At 38.6% G+C, this 15,872-nt stretch overlaps 1 protein-coding gene across 5 annotated transcripts in view; it reads right to left on the bottom strand.

Moving 5' to 3' along the window:
• Positions 1–15,872, bottom strand: part of gria4b (glutamate receptor, ionotropic, AMPA 4b) — a 365,144-nt gene that overhangs the window by 29,903 nt on the left and 319,369 nt on the right. For all 5 annotated transcript variants that reach the window (XM_060935094.1, XM_060935095.1, XM_060935093.1 and 2 more), the window contains exons 12-13: positions 10,066–10,264; positions 2,359–2,606 (exon numbers count right to left, since the gene is read on the bottom strand). In XM_060935094.1, the coding sequence (XP_060791077.1) occupies positions 2,359–2,606; positions 10,066–10,264 (447 nt within the window). The remainder of the gene's footprint in view (positions 1–2,358; positions 2,607–10,065; positions 10,265–15,872) is intronic.

Raw genomic sequence — 15,872 nt, 5'->3', positions numbered from 1 at the left:
CTGAAGTTTAGAGAAGCAGCTTTGGGACCAAAAGGTTGCTGATTTGATTCAGGCTCCTAAACCTAAATGAACTGCACTTTCATCCAGAAGTGCCCTTGATGCCCAACTGCTCCCTGGGCACTGTAGCACAGGTGCTCTCTGCTCTGGGGGGGTGTTCACATCCCCAGATGGGTTAAATACAGAGAAAGAATTTCACTGTGCTCTAATAATAATTCTGTTTCAGTTGCCAGTATTTTATTAGTGAAGTACTACTCTTACTTAAGTTCCATTCTTATTTTGTTGTGTACATTACATACATGACCCATGTTTTTACTTTTTACTTTATTTATAATTATTATTTTATACTTTTAATGTACTCTATTTTTTGGTTACTGTCTATTCCTGACTCTTTCTATCTGTGAGCTGCTAAAATGTAAATTTCCCCATCGAGGGATGAATAAAGTTTATCTTATCTTATCTTAATGTACATGTATGAACAAAGGCTTACAATTCCTAAAAAAAAAAACACTTCAGGACATGGTGTTCCAGGTGGTGCATCACACCACCCTGTTGTTGATTATTTTCCTAAAACACCAAAGTGTTTTATTCTTTAGATGTTTAATAATTGATATTACAAAATAACAGTTGGTAACTTAAGTCTAGCTAGCTATTTTGGTTTATTTACTCCAGTGATAAATCCTTGGGTGTGGGTAATATGCACAAGCACTTTTGTATGTTTAATGCCACTTGGTACAATAAGCTTCAGAATGACTTGGTAAATAATTACCAGTTATTCCATGAAATCGAGTCGTACATGAGCTGATAGCTGATGAAGCGCGTAGCACCAAGTTGGCAATAAGCCATGTATGACGAGATTGAGTGGAATAACTGTTTTATTCTATCCACATTCACTGGATTTTGAGGAACAGAGCATTTATTTTTTTGCAAATTTGATAAATAAAAACTTTATGCAAAATGTCAGACAAAATCATTTCCGCTTATAATGTAAACAAAGCGGTGAAATGACAGCGGCAATTTGTGAAAAATGCTGTAAAAATCATTCTTGAAAAATAAAAAAGATATGTTCTGACCAGGCAGCATGGTGGTGTAGTGGTTAGCGCTGTCGCCTCACAGCAAGAAGGTCTGGGTTTGAGCCCTGTGGCCGGTGAGGGCCTTTCTGTGCGGAGTTTGCATGTTGTCCGTGTGGGTTTCCTCTGGGTGCTCCGGTTTCCCCCACAGTCCAAAGACATGCAGGTTAGGTTAACTGGTGACTCTAAATTGACCGTGAGTGTGAATGGTCGTCTGTGTTTATGTGTCAGCCCTGTGATGACCTGGCGACTTGTCCAGGGTGTACCCCGCCTTTCGCCCGTAGTCAGCTGGGATAGGCTCCAGCTTGCCTGCGACCCTGTAGAACAGGATAAAGTGGCTAGAGATGATGAGATGTTCTGACCATCAAATATTTTTATTCTGTATTTTTTGTGGGTTTTGTTTTCGAATCGAGTTTTTATTTCGTCCTCGGTTGGTTCAGGCAACACGCGCTGCCATTTTGTTTTTCTGTACTCACGGTATATGAGCTGATAGCCTCATAGTAGAGTAGCCAATCAGAATGCATGATTGCTCATATCCAGTGAATGTGGATAGAATAAAGGGGATTATAAAAATGCTGTGACAATTGTCTTGCTGTTTAATTAGACTAATCTCACACTGCAAAGTATGTGAGATGTCTAACCTTTAATTGAAGTAAATTTAATCAAGGGAAGAAAAAAAAAACCTCATCAAAAATATGTGTCACAAATATCGGCAGCCTTACATCGGGTACTGTGAAAAACCTCCCCTTGCCAACATGCCAGGATTAAATCTTCTCTTATAAAGCTTAATAAGATTGGGTGAGTTTAGTCAATGATAGCATATACGGTATCATTATTGAACAGTATCTATTACGTCGGGGTGGAACAGCTCACGAGGCGACCACCACACCGTTCTTCCTACCCAGACAGCAAGCCAATTACGATCTCTTATCTCTTAGCCCCTGGCCATGGATGGTAAATTCTATCATTAGTGTGAATGAGACAGTGTCAGACCAGGCTGGGTGTTCACTGGGCTCTTGTCTCAGTCGTAAAATCCATATTGCCATCAACATAACATTTCCAGCAATGTCAATTACATATAAACCACATCTGCATGCAACTCAATTACCTGGATGAAGCTTCTCATAAATCATATGCTATAAAACAAAACAAGCAGTAACTCCACACTAAAAGGCTTAAGAATGCAATAAAAGTAAAACAAAACAAAACAAAAATCAAGTAGAGGTAGGCACGCCAGGGAAGGTGGAATACCATAACAACACGTGACATATTGTTATACTACTCCACCCACCTTAACTGTGAGCCCTTGGGCGTAGCCACTCCGTAGCCTTTGGAGTCCAGGTTGCCTCCGACCTTCATGGTGTCGCAGGGCTTGCGCTGCTCCGTGTACTCATTCATGGTGGATTCCAGCAGGAAGGCGTACTTCCCCTTGGATTTCCTCACCCGAGCTACACCCTCCGCTGTAGTCTTGGTGAACACCGTGGGCTCAGCTGACTTCATGTAGCTCCACATTTTCTCATATACAGCGATCTTTGACCTCTACGAGATGGCAGACAGTGGTATGTAAATGTAGGGGTCAAAAGTCAAAGATCATGGACAGTTGTGGATGAGACAAGTTCTAAAATTCTGTAAACGTCATACATAATGAGGAATAATCATAGTAGGCATATCAGACGCTCGCTAGCTGTGCTGTGAAAATTGTGCATGCAAACGCTCATCTAAGTTTGCAAATCTGTCACTGGTTAACTCTTGAATATTTTCTATCGTAAATACTATCATTAAAAAGCTTATAATTTTTGCCTTCCTAAGAAATTTATCTCGTTAAAGGAGAACTGAAGTCATTTTTATACTTGCTTTATTTCTTAATTAACATGTTATTCAATTATGTTTTCGGTTCTAGTAACCTTAAATCGTGACTCGTATTGGCAACTAATTGCAATTAAATATTATACTTATCGGCCTATTCGGTTTTTAGCCATGTTGAATTTAGTTCATTTGGTCCACGGCAGGCGTTGCTTATCTGCGCGATCTTCACAAGAATTGTGTGAGACTTCGAAACGTGAAGTGTCAGCCAGGTGTCAGTGCCGCCATTTTGAAAACTGTTTTCCAAACGAAATGTTGCACAAAAACGAGTATAAGCCTCGGTCACAACCGGCCGTACGTGCTCCTACGTCCGGTCTACGTGCAAAAAACGCAAGAAACGCATGGAGGGCGTGCGTGTGATGCGCTGATTTTCGAGCTGTAGACTGGCCGCAGAGGTTCTTTGTCATGTCAAACAAACTCTACGGGCGCTTACGTTTTTTTCAGGTTGCAAGACAAACTTCCGGCCAACGTGCGTCTTTCTCCACGAACAAAAAAAACCGCAGCGATTTGGGAAACGCCAAAAATCGCACGGCCAAAAAATCATACGTCCGGTTGTGACCTAGGCTTTAAATGACGATTACTGCCTACTTTTTTCAAACTTTCCTGATTGCTATCAAAACAAACAAAACTTCCGGCTTGATTACATCAGCATTCGAAAGAGAGCGCACACATCTTTTGACAACGTTGGCAGACGTTGGTCACTTTGATTTCCGCTGTATGTTTTACTTCTGTACTACGATGTCTCACACAGGTCTCAACGAATCTCGTTTACAGCCATTGCTTTGACATGTGGACTGATATATTACATAGCATATTTCAAACACTCATAACTTGCTATAGCAGTGACAAAATAGCAATCAAAAATGCATTCCTATATTTAATAAAATGAGATAAATAGAATTTTGATCATAAAAAAAATTTGCATTCAGTTCTCCTTTAAGATCTGTTCAGTACTTTGGGAGTAATGGCAGGTTGAAGTTGATACAACACAGTTCACTCTCTGCTCGCGTGACATCAGGAAACTGCCGGTGCTTTTTGAGTAACGGGAAAGCATTCAGGTTCTCTCTCTCTTCTGATCAGTTTCCGACTGGATTATTCATGAATATCAATCAGATAACTTTTATAGAAATGTTCTCCAGCTCTCACTGTTTCTGATGCAGTATTCAGCAAAATTTTCCATCTGCTAGTTTTGACGTTTTGATTCACGGGAGACTTTGAGGTGAGTTTTCATAGCTTTACCTACTTATTTTTTCAAATCAAACCGATTCATGTAAATAAATAACTATTTTAGAATATAACTGTAGTTGTTTTGATGAAAAATATTGAGAGCTTAGTGGACGGAATGATATTTAAAAAAACTGGAAGTCAGAAACACGAGTGTCAATTTCAATTCAATTAATTGGAATTGTTTACTGGATGTAGAACACAGCTTTTTCAAGGTTCGCCTTGAAAGGTGTGAATATTAATTGAAATAAGAATAATTTATATTATTTCATGTAAACACTAGTAGGCCCTACTTTTGAGAAATACAAAGGCCTACAGAGCACAAACAGAGTATTAGAAATCTTTTATTACCTTTTTTATTGAGTGTATCAATTTAACGGGGTTTTCTAATTAGCATAATTAATGCTAATTAAATACTGATTTGCATAATTGGTTTTTATTGTTTTCAAACGTTGTATTCAGTATACAACTATCTATGTGCCTGACAATTTCCATGTAAATATCTTGAAAAATAGAAAAGTTATGAAGAAAAAAAAATTGATCTCATTCGTTAATGAGGCCCATTTTGGACCATGTGATCCTGTTACAGAATATTACGACAGCTTTCTAAAAATTAAGCCATTTTTTCAATCTTTGATTTGTAATATCTCAAGAACGAATAAACATGATTTAATTCTGTAAAAAGTATGTTGTTCAGCATTCAATTCTGAATTCAGTGAGAGCAGTTTCAAGCAATTTGGATTGAATATAAATTTTCACCTGACATACTTAATCACAGTCCTTTATTTGAAGGCGATCATAATGACTTACACGCATAAGCTATAAATGATGTTCATTAAAGGAGGACATGAAAGATCTGATTAATAAGCCTGCATCTGATGGAATATAAAACATTCATAGAAAGACACATGGTTCTGAAAAACAGTGCCATCCATAATTATTGGCACCCTTCATGAAAATTAACCCCCCCCCCCCCCCCCCCCAACTACTAGACATTGATTCCAAAATTTCTGTCACTTTTAAAATTACAACTTTAATTTGCCGTCTGCCCTGGAGAGAATAACAGCCCTGAGTCTCTTGCTGAAATGTCTAACAAAGTTGGAACCACATGTAAAGGATCTTGTTCCACTCCACCATGCAGAACATTTTAAGCTTCTTTGTATTAGGTTTGTGCATGTGGACTTCCCTCTTCAATTCAGCAATACGTTTGCAATGCTTTAAAATGGCTTGCTATTGTGAAAGTGACATTTAACGGTTGATAAGCACAAGAATCTAAACCGCACAATGCTAAAACAGAAATGTTTGAGTGCTTTTTTTCTTCCTTCATCATATTCCTCACTGTGTGTGGGGAACATGGACTCATGGGTCCAATTCCTGACAAATTTCCAACTGTTTCAGACATGTGTATCTTATAGCCCTAATTTCTATTTAGTGATATTTTTAAATTTATTGTGAAGGTCAATAGCCATCTGTCTCTTTTGCTTTTTGTTTTTTTCCTATGGATGTCAAAATGATTTCACATGGGTGTAACACCATATTTATACCTTTTGGTTAAAGGAAACAGCAGAATTCCTGGGGACTGAGACTGACTACTTGTTTGCAGTTCACAGTGCACAGCATGAAGGTTCTGGGTTCGAACCTAGTAACTGACTGAGGCCTTTCTGTGTGGAGTTTGCATGCTCTCCTCATGCCTGCTCCATTTTCTTCCCACAGTCCAAAGACATGCGGATTAAGTCAAAAATTGTCCCTAGGTGTGAATGTGAGTGTGAATAGTTGTCTGTCTCTGTGTTAGCCCTGTGGTAGATTGGATACCTGCCTCTCATCTGGAGTCACCTGGGATTGGCTCCAGCTTCCCTGTAATGCTGACAGATAAGTGGTATAGATAATGGATGGATAAGCAGTCTCTCCTATTGCTGGAGTGGAAAAATTTTAATTATTGTGTTTAATGTTTATTTTATTCAGTCATTTATTCTCATTTTAATTGTAATTTTAGGGGACACATAGCTAGTAGCTATAGCTATGTTTATAAGACTAGCTATAGCTCACAGCTAGTCTTATAAATGGAGTAAATGATTTCAGTAAATCAAATTCTATAGATGAACCAACAGCTCTGCACTGAGGATATTTCCATGAAACAAATAAAGCCCTTATAAATATGGATTTAGTGTCTTCATATATTTAACAGTTATTCCACGAAATCGAGTCGTACATGAGCTGATAGCATGACGAGATTGAGTGGAATAACTTTTATTCTATCCACATTCACTGGATTTGGAGAAACAGAGCATTTTTATTTCTTGCAAATTCGATAAAGAAAAACTTTATACGAAACATCCGACAAAATAATTTCCGCTTAGAATGTAAACAAACCGGCAAAATGACAGGAGCAATTTGTGAAAAATGCTATAATAATAATTCCTGAAAAATGTTAAAAAAGATATGTTCTTACCATCAAATACTTTTATTCCATATTTTGCTGCTTTTTTTGTGGGTTTTTTTTTTTGCCATTTTGTTTTTCTCTACTCAAGGTATATGAGCTGATAGCCTTGTAGTAGAGTAGCCAATCAGAGTGCATGACTGCTCATATCCAGTGAATGTGGACAGACTAATTGTGTGTTATATATACACCTTCTGAAACAATGTAATTTATATAGGAAACACAGAAAAGTGCCATTTATAGACCATTTACAGTACTTAATTCATTTATTTACCATTTACTTACTTGCTTACTGACTTACATATTAGCGGAGCTCCATACTTAAGAGAATATGACAATGTATCGACCTGATTTTTGACGGCTTTTGCGACCGTATGACATCTGTAAGAACGATGTACGTGTACCACCACAGGAAACCCGATCGTAAGTGAAAGGCAACATCTCATAAAGATGACCACTGGACAATGAAATGTGTATCTTTATTTCTGGAAAATAGATGGGTTTTTATCCATTGATAATTTTTAATTTGCTTTTTTAAAAAATAACGTGGGATTATTTATTAACAAATTTTACACTCATTGGGAGCTCTGCTTTTAGGCACTGCCTAAATATACAGTACAGTTGTGGTCAGACGTTTACATACAGTGACATGAATGTCATCTTGGATATGAATGTCATGGCAATATTTGGGCTTTGAGTGATTTCTTTGAACTGTTCTCTTTCTGTGGCAGAGTGATTGTACAGCATACAGCTTTAATTAAAAAAAAATACTAGAATTTGGTGCACAAGTTTTAATTTTCTTTGGGTTTTCTGAAATCAACACAGGGTCAAAATTATACATACAGCACACCTAATATTTGGATAAAATGTCTCTCCGCAAGATTCACCTTGACCAAACGTTTTTGTTTACCATGAACAAGCTTCTGGCAGAATTCTGGTTGGATATTTCACAACTCTTCATGGTAGAATTGGTAAAATTCAATTATTATTTTGTTTTCTTGGCATGGACTCGACTTATAAACACGGTCCATATATTTTCAATAGGGTTGAAGTCAGGACTTGTTTTAAGCTGAATGTTAGCCTGCTTTATCTTCCACAACCAGCTCTGATGCGTGTTTGGATTTATTGTCCTGTTGTAACTCCCAAGTCGTGTTCAAGTTTCCAATGGTTTATGCTGAAGAATTCTGAGGCAGTCCTCCTTCATTATTCCATTCACTTTGTGCAATGAACCAGTTCCACTGGCAGCAAAACAGCCCCAGAGCATGATGATCCTATCACCACCAGCTGGTACAGTGTCCCTCTGTACATGGTGGTCATCGTGGCCAAGCAACTCAATCTTTGTCTCATCTGACCATACAGCTATCCTCCAGAAGGCTTTTTCTTTGTCCATGTGGTCAGCTTAAAACTTTAGTTAAGCTTGAAGGTGTCAATTTTGGAGCAGGGGGTTATTTCTTGGATAGCAGCCTCTTAGTCCATGGTGATCTGAACTGTAGACAGTGATCCATCAGCTTCCAGTTCATGGCAGGGCTGTGCCATGGTGGTTCCCAGGTTGTTCCTGACCATCCAAACCAATTTCCTTTCAGCTGAGGGTGACAGTTTGGGTTTTCTTGAAGCAAAGTGGCTTGGCAAAGTGACTACACCTCACAATAACTTGGATACAATTGTTTGAACTGATCTTGGAATTTGCAGTTGTTTAGAAATGGCTCCAAGAGACATTCTGGAGTTGTGTATATCTGCCATCCTCTTTCTCAGATCTGCACTGAGCTCTTTGGACTTTCCTATTTAACTGTGTGTTGGTCAATCCAATGAGTGCTGTGAACAAACCCTTTTTATGAAGGCACAGAGAAGCTACCAGCTGTAGTCAATCATGATCACTAACAGGAAGTTAAGAGACCTCAGCCTTGGCAAGATAAGAGACATTTTGGAAGTTTCAGCACCTCTGAATTAATAATCTGTGAGCGTATGTAAATTTTTTGACCCTGTATGCATAATTTTGACCCTGTGTTGATTTCAGAAAACCCAAAGAAAATGAAAGCCGCTGGCGGCCTTAACAGGCCCTCGCACGTGTGGTTCTGCAACCCAGGACATCCCGCCACCCAACAAAACAGTCACATGTCATATATTCATCAAATGTTCGTTAGACAGGCTCATAACGGCTAAAGAGAATCAGAATCAGAGTCATACTGCAAGATATCGAGTTCAACATTCAGCAATATCCTACAGATATCAAATTCAACATTCAGTAATATCTTGGCATATTATATGTTATAATATTTCAACATATTACAATATATCAAAAATCATTGTGCATTTTGTCTGCAACAAAATGCATAATGATAGAAGGTCACTATTAGTGTGTGTGTGTGTGTGTGTGTGTGTGTGTGTGTGTGTGTGTGTGTGTGTGCGTGTGTCTGTTCGATTATTTGGTCTGCACCAGGCAGTAAAATTGTTACATTGTAGCATACAGACTGCGTGTTCACACATGCAAACGAACCAGTGCATCAGAATCAGAATCATATTACAAGATATCAAGTTCAACATTCAGCAATATCTTGGCATATTATATGTTATATTATTTCAACATATTACAACATATCAAAAATCCCTTAGCAATTCAACTTCAGCAATATCTTGGCATCATGTTTGCCAAGTTTGACATGAATTTGATGAACCATCTAGGAGGAGTACGTTAAAAATGACCATGTGTAATTTCACTCCAAATGGCCTTATGACATCATCATTCCAAAGTTCTACCCATTCATTTCAATGGGAATTGGAAAAAAGGGCGCTATGAAGTCCCTGGGCCATGCCTGGGGCGAAAAGTCTGTGGCTGAGTAGCGAGGACAATGACTGATGTGTTTATCAAATTTCATGAGTTTTCGTGCATGGGAAATGCCTCAAATAAGGCCAAACACGGCATAATAATAATAATAATAATAATAATAATAATAATCCTTCGAAAAACAATAGAGTCTTCACACCGAACGGTGCTCGGGCCCTAATTAAAAACTTGTGCACCAAATTCTAGTTTTTTTTTTTTTTTTTATTAAAGCTGTATGCTGTACAATCATTCTGCCACAGAAAGACAACAGTTCAAAGAAATTACTGAAAGCCCAAATATTGACATGACATTCATATCAAAGATGACATTCATATCACTGTATGTAAACTTCTGTATATTATAATACTGACTGTTTATTAAAACTCAGGCAATGCTTATGATTGTGTTATGAACATCAATACTAACCCAGTTTACAAACTATTTCATGTCATCTTGAGAATACTTACATGCTCGGCTCATATACTCATGCGTTATTCTCCAAACATGTTCTTCAACAGTTCTGCATGAGCATTAATGTCTTAAAATTTCCTTTAAATCAATGTAATTAATCAATAATTTTCATTCCCTCATAAAATAAATTGAGAACCAAAAAATGACAGCTTGATTAGTTTTTTTCAACACACTAAACTCACCCTGAAAAACTCCTTGGTGGAGCCTGAGTCTAGCGTGCCGTATGCTATGTCTGTTTGCTTGGCCAGGTCTTCAGCACTCTCAATGGGCGACACCATTCTCTCGACGGTGAGGAAAGCGGCCAAGTTAGCCGTGTAGGAGGAGATGATGATTAAGGTGAAGAACCACCAGACACCTCCCACAATACGACCAGACAGAGACCTGCACCGTGGGAGAGGAAACGAGGGAAGAAGAGGACAAAAGGAGTACAGGTAATATGGAGAGAGAGAGGACAGCAGAGGAAAAGAGAAAGAGGAGAAAGATCAGTTAGCAGAGTGCACCAAGCAGAGATTAGGAAATCTATAACCAAGCACGATGAGGCCACGGCTTATCCCTTCGGCATGGAACTGAAAATGAAACATGCAATGGACCACCAGAGTGGTGCAGTGCTGAGAGAGAAACATGCCTAGAATACTGACAAGCAACCGATTTCCCTGAGCTTAAGCCATGTTGCACCTCACAGAAACAACTCACAAACATTAGATGAATGTGTATCAGATAGTCAGGGATCACAAACCCTGCTCATATTTAGAACCTTGCCTGGGGTCCTTGGTGATAGCCTGTGATACAAGCTGGTTTAAGGTCTTCTCTTGTGAAAAGGACACGATGATGGGATGCCATGGTGACAGATCGGCATTTGTGGTGGGCAGGAGGGAACGTCACCGACAAGCATTTCCACGGAGGCGGCACAGCAAAAACTAGCACTGCTTACATTTACACCTTGTGTTGATTATGCAAAATCAAAAGGGATGCTGTGAATTGATTTATTACTTTTTTCATTCAGGAATTTATTCAATCCAAATGGTAATGATGGAGATAAAACATTAAAATAGTCATTTCCTGAATCATAAGTCCATAATCCGATTTGCAAGCGGTCTTTTCATGTTGTGCTGTAAATGAAAGGAAATGAAATAAAAATATATGAAATAAATTTCCCCTAAATATTAAAAGCTCCCTTTGCTTTTTTTTCTTGTTTTGGGGCTAAACTTAATGAACGATCTTGAATGACCTGGATGTGTATCAGCAATTACTGGGTAATAGCAAGAAGGATAGATTAAAGATTGCGGTTAGTGCAAGACATCCTGCTAATATAAATCACTCCATGCTGTTTAGAAAAGGATGATGGTAAAGGATGAAGATATGGTGGCTGAAATATCAGCAGGATTTTCCAAGTGCTGAAGTTTAAGGCTATTTTAATGACTCCAAATCTATTTCTGCATATGTGGATTCCATTTTTATGAAATATATCATCTTTCTCTCTCTTTTTTTTGAAAACAGAATAAGCTTCCAGAGTACACGTTATAACCAGAGAATTGCCTGTAGAACAGCTCAGTTGTTCTTTCAGCTTGACCTTGTTCATGCCGAAATGAACTACAGTGGGCAATTAAAAAAAAAAAATTAGGATTCAAAATGATGAATATTTGATTTCTAGACATAGTTTTTGTGAAATATGTAGAAACGTGTACATCAAGAATTGCTGAAAAATGCTTACAGGAAGCTGAGGGGTGAAGACCAATGAATAGCTGCAGGAAGCTGAAGGGCCGGGGCTTAAACATTAAGTAAAAGTCCTGAAAACTTCAAACCATGTAAAATACTCAGTAAAGCTATAACATGAGTATAAATGTGGGAATATAATTTGTAAGTCAGGAATATACACATATAACCCCAATTCCAAAAAGTTGGGACACTGTGTAAAACAAATAAAAACAGAATGTGAAGATTTGCAAATCATAGAAACCCTATATTTCACTGAAAATAATACAAAGACAACATATCACATGTTGAAACTGAGAAATGTTATTGTTTTTTTTTTTTAAATATATGCTCATTTTGAATTTGATGTCAGCAACACGTTTCAGAAAAGTTGGGACAGGGCCAACAAAACACCGAAAAAATTGTGTAATGCTAAAAGAAAACTAATTGGTTCATTGGCAACAGGTCAGTAACATGACTGGGTATAAAAAAAGCATCCCAGAGTGGTGGTGTCTTTCAGAAGTAAAGGTGGGGAGGGGTTCACCGCTCTATGAAAGACTGTGTGGGCAAACAGTGCAACAATTTCAGAATTAACGTTCCTCAATGTAAAATTGCAAAGAATTTGGGGATCACATCATCTTTGGTACATAATATCATTAAAAGATTCAGAGAATCTGGAGAAATCTCTGTATGCAAGAGACAAGGCTGAAAACTGACATTGGATGCCTGTGATCTTCAGGCCCTCAGGCAACAATGCATTAAAAGCAGACATGTGTCTGGAGGGGAAATCACTGTATGGGTTCAGGAACACTTCAGAAAACCATTGTCTATGAAAACAGTTCATTATTGCATCCACAAATGCAAGTTAAAACCAGATATAAACAATATCCAGAAACACCGCCACCTTCTCTGGGCCCCAGCTCTTTTACGATGGACTGAGGCGAAGTGGAAAATTGCCCTGAGGTCTGACGAATCAAAAGTGGAAATTCTTTTTAGAAATCATGGACACCACGTCCTCCTGGCTAAAGAGGAGAGGGACCATCCGGCTTGTTATCAGTGCACAGTTCAAAAGCCAGCATCTGTGATGGTATGAGGGTGCATTAGTGCACATGACATAGGTAGCATCTGGGAAGGCATCATTAATTCTGAATGATGTATACTGTACATGTTTCAGAGCAATATGCTGCCGTCCAGACAAACTCTTTTTTAGGGAAGGCCTTCCTTCTTTCAGCAAGACAATGCCAAACCGCTTTCTGCACATATTAAAACCGCACAGCTGTGTAGTAAAAGAGTCCGGGTGCTAAACTGGCCTGCCTGCAGTCCAGACCTGTCTCCCATTTAAAACATTTGGCACATTTTGAAGCACAAAATATGGCAAAGGAGACCCCAAACTGTTGAGCAACTGAAATTGTATATCAGGCAAGAATGGGACAATATTTCTCTTTCAAAACTACAGCAATTGGTCTCCTCAGTTCTCAAACGTTTATAGTGTGTCGTTAAAAGTAGAGGTGATGCAACACAGTGGTAAACATGCCCCTGTCCCAACGTTTTTGAAACGTGTTGCTGACATCAAATTCAAAATGAGCATCTCTCATTCACCTCATTATCTCTAGCCGCTTTGTGCTGTTCTACAGGGTCGCAGGCAAGCTGGAGCCTATCCCAGCTGACTACGGGCGAAAGGCGGGGTACACCCTGGACAAGTCTCCAGGTCATCACAGGGCTGACACATAGACACAGACAACCATTCACACTCACGTTCACACCTACGGTCAATTTAGAGTCACCAGTTAACCTAACCTGCATGTCTTTGGACTGTGGGGGAAACCGGAGCACCCGGAGGAAACCCACGCGGACACGGGGAGAACATGCAAACTCCGCACAGAAAGGCCCTTGCCGGCCACGGGGCTCGAACCCGGACCTTCTTCCTGTGAGGCGACAGCGCTAACCACTACACCACCGTGCTGCCCAAAAATGAGCATATACTGTATTTTTCAAAAAAACAATAAAATTTCTCAGTTTCAACATTTGATATGTTGTCTTTGTAGTATTTTCAGTGAAATGTAGGGTTTCCATGGCTTGCAAATCTTCACATTCTGTTTTTATTTATGTTTTACACAGTGTCTCAACTTTTTTGGAACTGGGGTTGTACAATATTTGAAATATTTATTACGTATTATAAGCGATACATTTATAAAACTGACTATGGATTCATGATTTATAAAATTATTTTCATTGTTGCATCCTGGTACAATTATTTTTGACATTTATATCTCCAGCCTGATCTTCATCTTCCAGTCTTTGCAAATCCCATATTAAATGCGTGGTCTTCTGTTAAGCACATTCCCACATGCAGACACACAGTCCGTCACGGTGACGTCTGAGGGACAGACTCGTCTGGGATCGCAGTAAGCATGACTAATCGATCTGACCCTGTGAGACAAAGTCGATTTAATAAAAGCCTCAATTGAGCGGACACGACACTAGTGACTTGAGCTGTGCGCTGCTCCACTGCTCCATCGCCTGGCATACAGGATCATTCATAAGGACATATAATCCAGGGACAAACACACGTTCTCCAACATGCCTCTGATGTCACTGTGTATAATGCAGTCTCTCTGATCAAAGCGTGGCTGTCAGTGTAGTACGCACACATACACACCTATCACCATGGCAGGTCAGGAAGCAGAGAGTCATTAGCAGAGTGTGATAAGCATGATATTGCTATTGAATACTTCTGGCTTCGTAAGTGCACTCAGTACTTTATGTCCTTGCTGGTGCAATGTTTGGAGTTATTAGATATTGAAAGGACACATCAGTCAGTTTTCAGGTGATGAAACTCAGGATACTCAGTCTATATCATAGCAAACTGTATATTTTTGGTTGGTTGATTGGCTTGCTATTTAATTTGGTTGAGTTAAATAGCGCACATAATTAAAAGAACGGAAAAAAAATTGGTTGAGGGTTGAAGGGCAATGTAGGACTGAAAACATACCAATAATACCCTGTTATTCATTGGTCAGAATTTAGATAAGATAAGATGAGCTGAGATGAGATGAGATATTCCTTTACTGATTCCCATGAGGGGGAATTCAGGTATTGCAGCAGCTCAGGTACAGAGTAAAATATAGCTTATGTAGACCAAGTTAAAAAAAATGAATAGAATAAAATATAATAGAATAAAGACAGATATAATAAATTATTATACATACAGGACACTTTTTCGATAGAATAAAAACATGTACTCTATTCTCTTCTAGCGGGTTTCATTCATTTGATTCGATAGCATGCAATATTGTTAGCTTATCGCTTATCCTACGTATATTATGTCACTCTATCCAATGGAGAATGAGCGTTGAATATGGCTTACGTTATTGCATGGTTGTCAAGAGGACATGACCGAACACATGAACGCGTCAGAGCTGATGCGAATATTCAATGAAAACGTTTTCTACTGCACATGCGCAGAAGCATTACTTTGTTAGCCAGTAGCGTCCGCAGTAAACTGTCACAGTGAATTGAAAATGCCATAAGATACGTATTACACGTAAAACTTCCGCACTAGTGTGCGATGTGACAATTTGTAAATAAACATGGCCGCCAGGTTTGCTTCGTTAAACACGGAAAATTTTGAGAGACTTTTGAAAGAGAAAGATGTGTTGAACACCTGAAAGGAGTGTGTATGTATAATAATAATAATAATAATATTGGCTGGGGTTTTTTTCACAGTACATCAGATATATTCCATTCAGCTACTCGTCTTCGACTCATTCAATATCATGCTAGCTGAAGGGAATATATTTGATATACCACTCAACGCCAGCCAATATTATTTAATAACAGAATAGAATATAGAATAGAATGAAATATAATAGAATAAAGACAGAGCTAAATAAGGACAATTGCTCACAAAAGACAGCAACAAACAACAAGAATTGGTAGTGGCACTACGGTACATCTACTAGTGGTGTGCATAAACTAGTGGTATAGAGAATATAAAGTGACACAGTGAAATGATGTAGCCGTAGATATGGTGCAACTGTAATAATAATAGTGCAACATGTGATATGGTACATGATAATAGTCCAGATAAGAGGGGGGAGGGGGAAATAGTGCTATGGCGATAGAGAACAAGAGTCATCAGGAGATGACATATCCCCCTAGCCCCCACATGAAACCCCGCTCCAAATTTTCTTAAGTTGAATTGGTTGCCATGGAAATATGTAAAAAAATAATAATTAAAAAAAAAATAATCACAGAAATCCCAAAATGTCAAAAGGCACAACTCCTCTAGGCACTT

The sequence above is a fragment of the Neoarius graeffei genome, chromosome 12 (genome assembly GCF_027579695.1).
Source record: "Neoarius graeffei isolate fNeoGra1 chromosome 12, fNeoGra1.pri, whole genome shotgun sequence".
NCBI lineage: Eukaryota > Metazoa > Chordata > Actinopteri > Siluriformes > Ariidae > Neoarius > Neoarius graeffei.
This window is presented reverse-complemented; position numbering and strand designations above follow the sequence as displayed.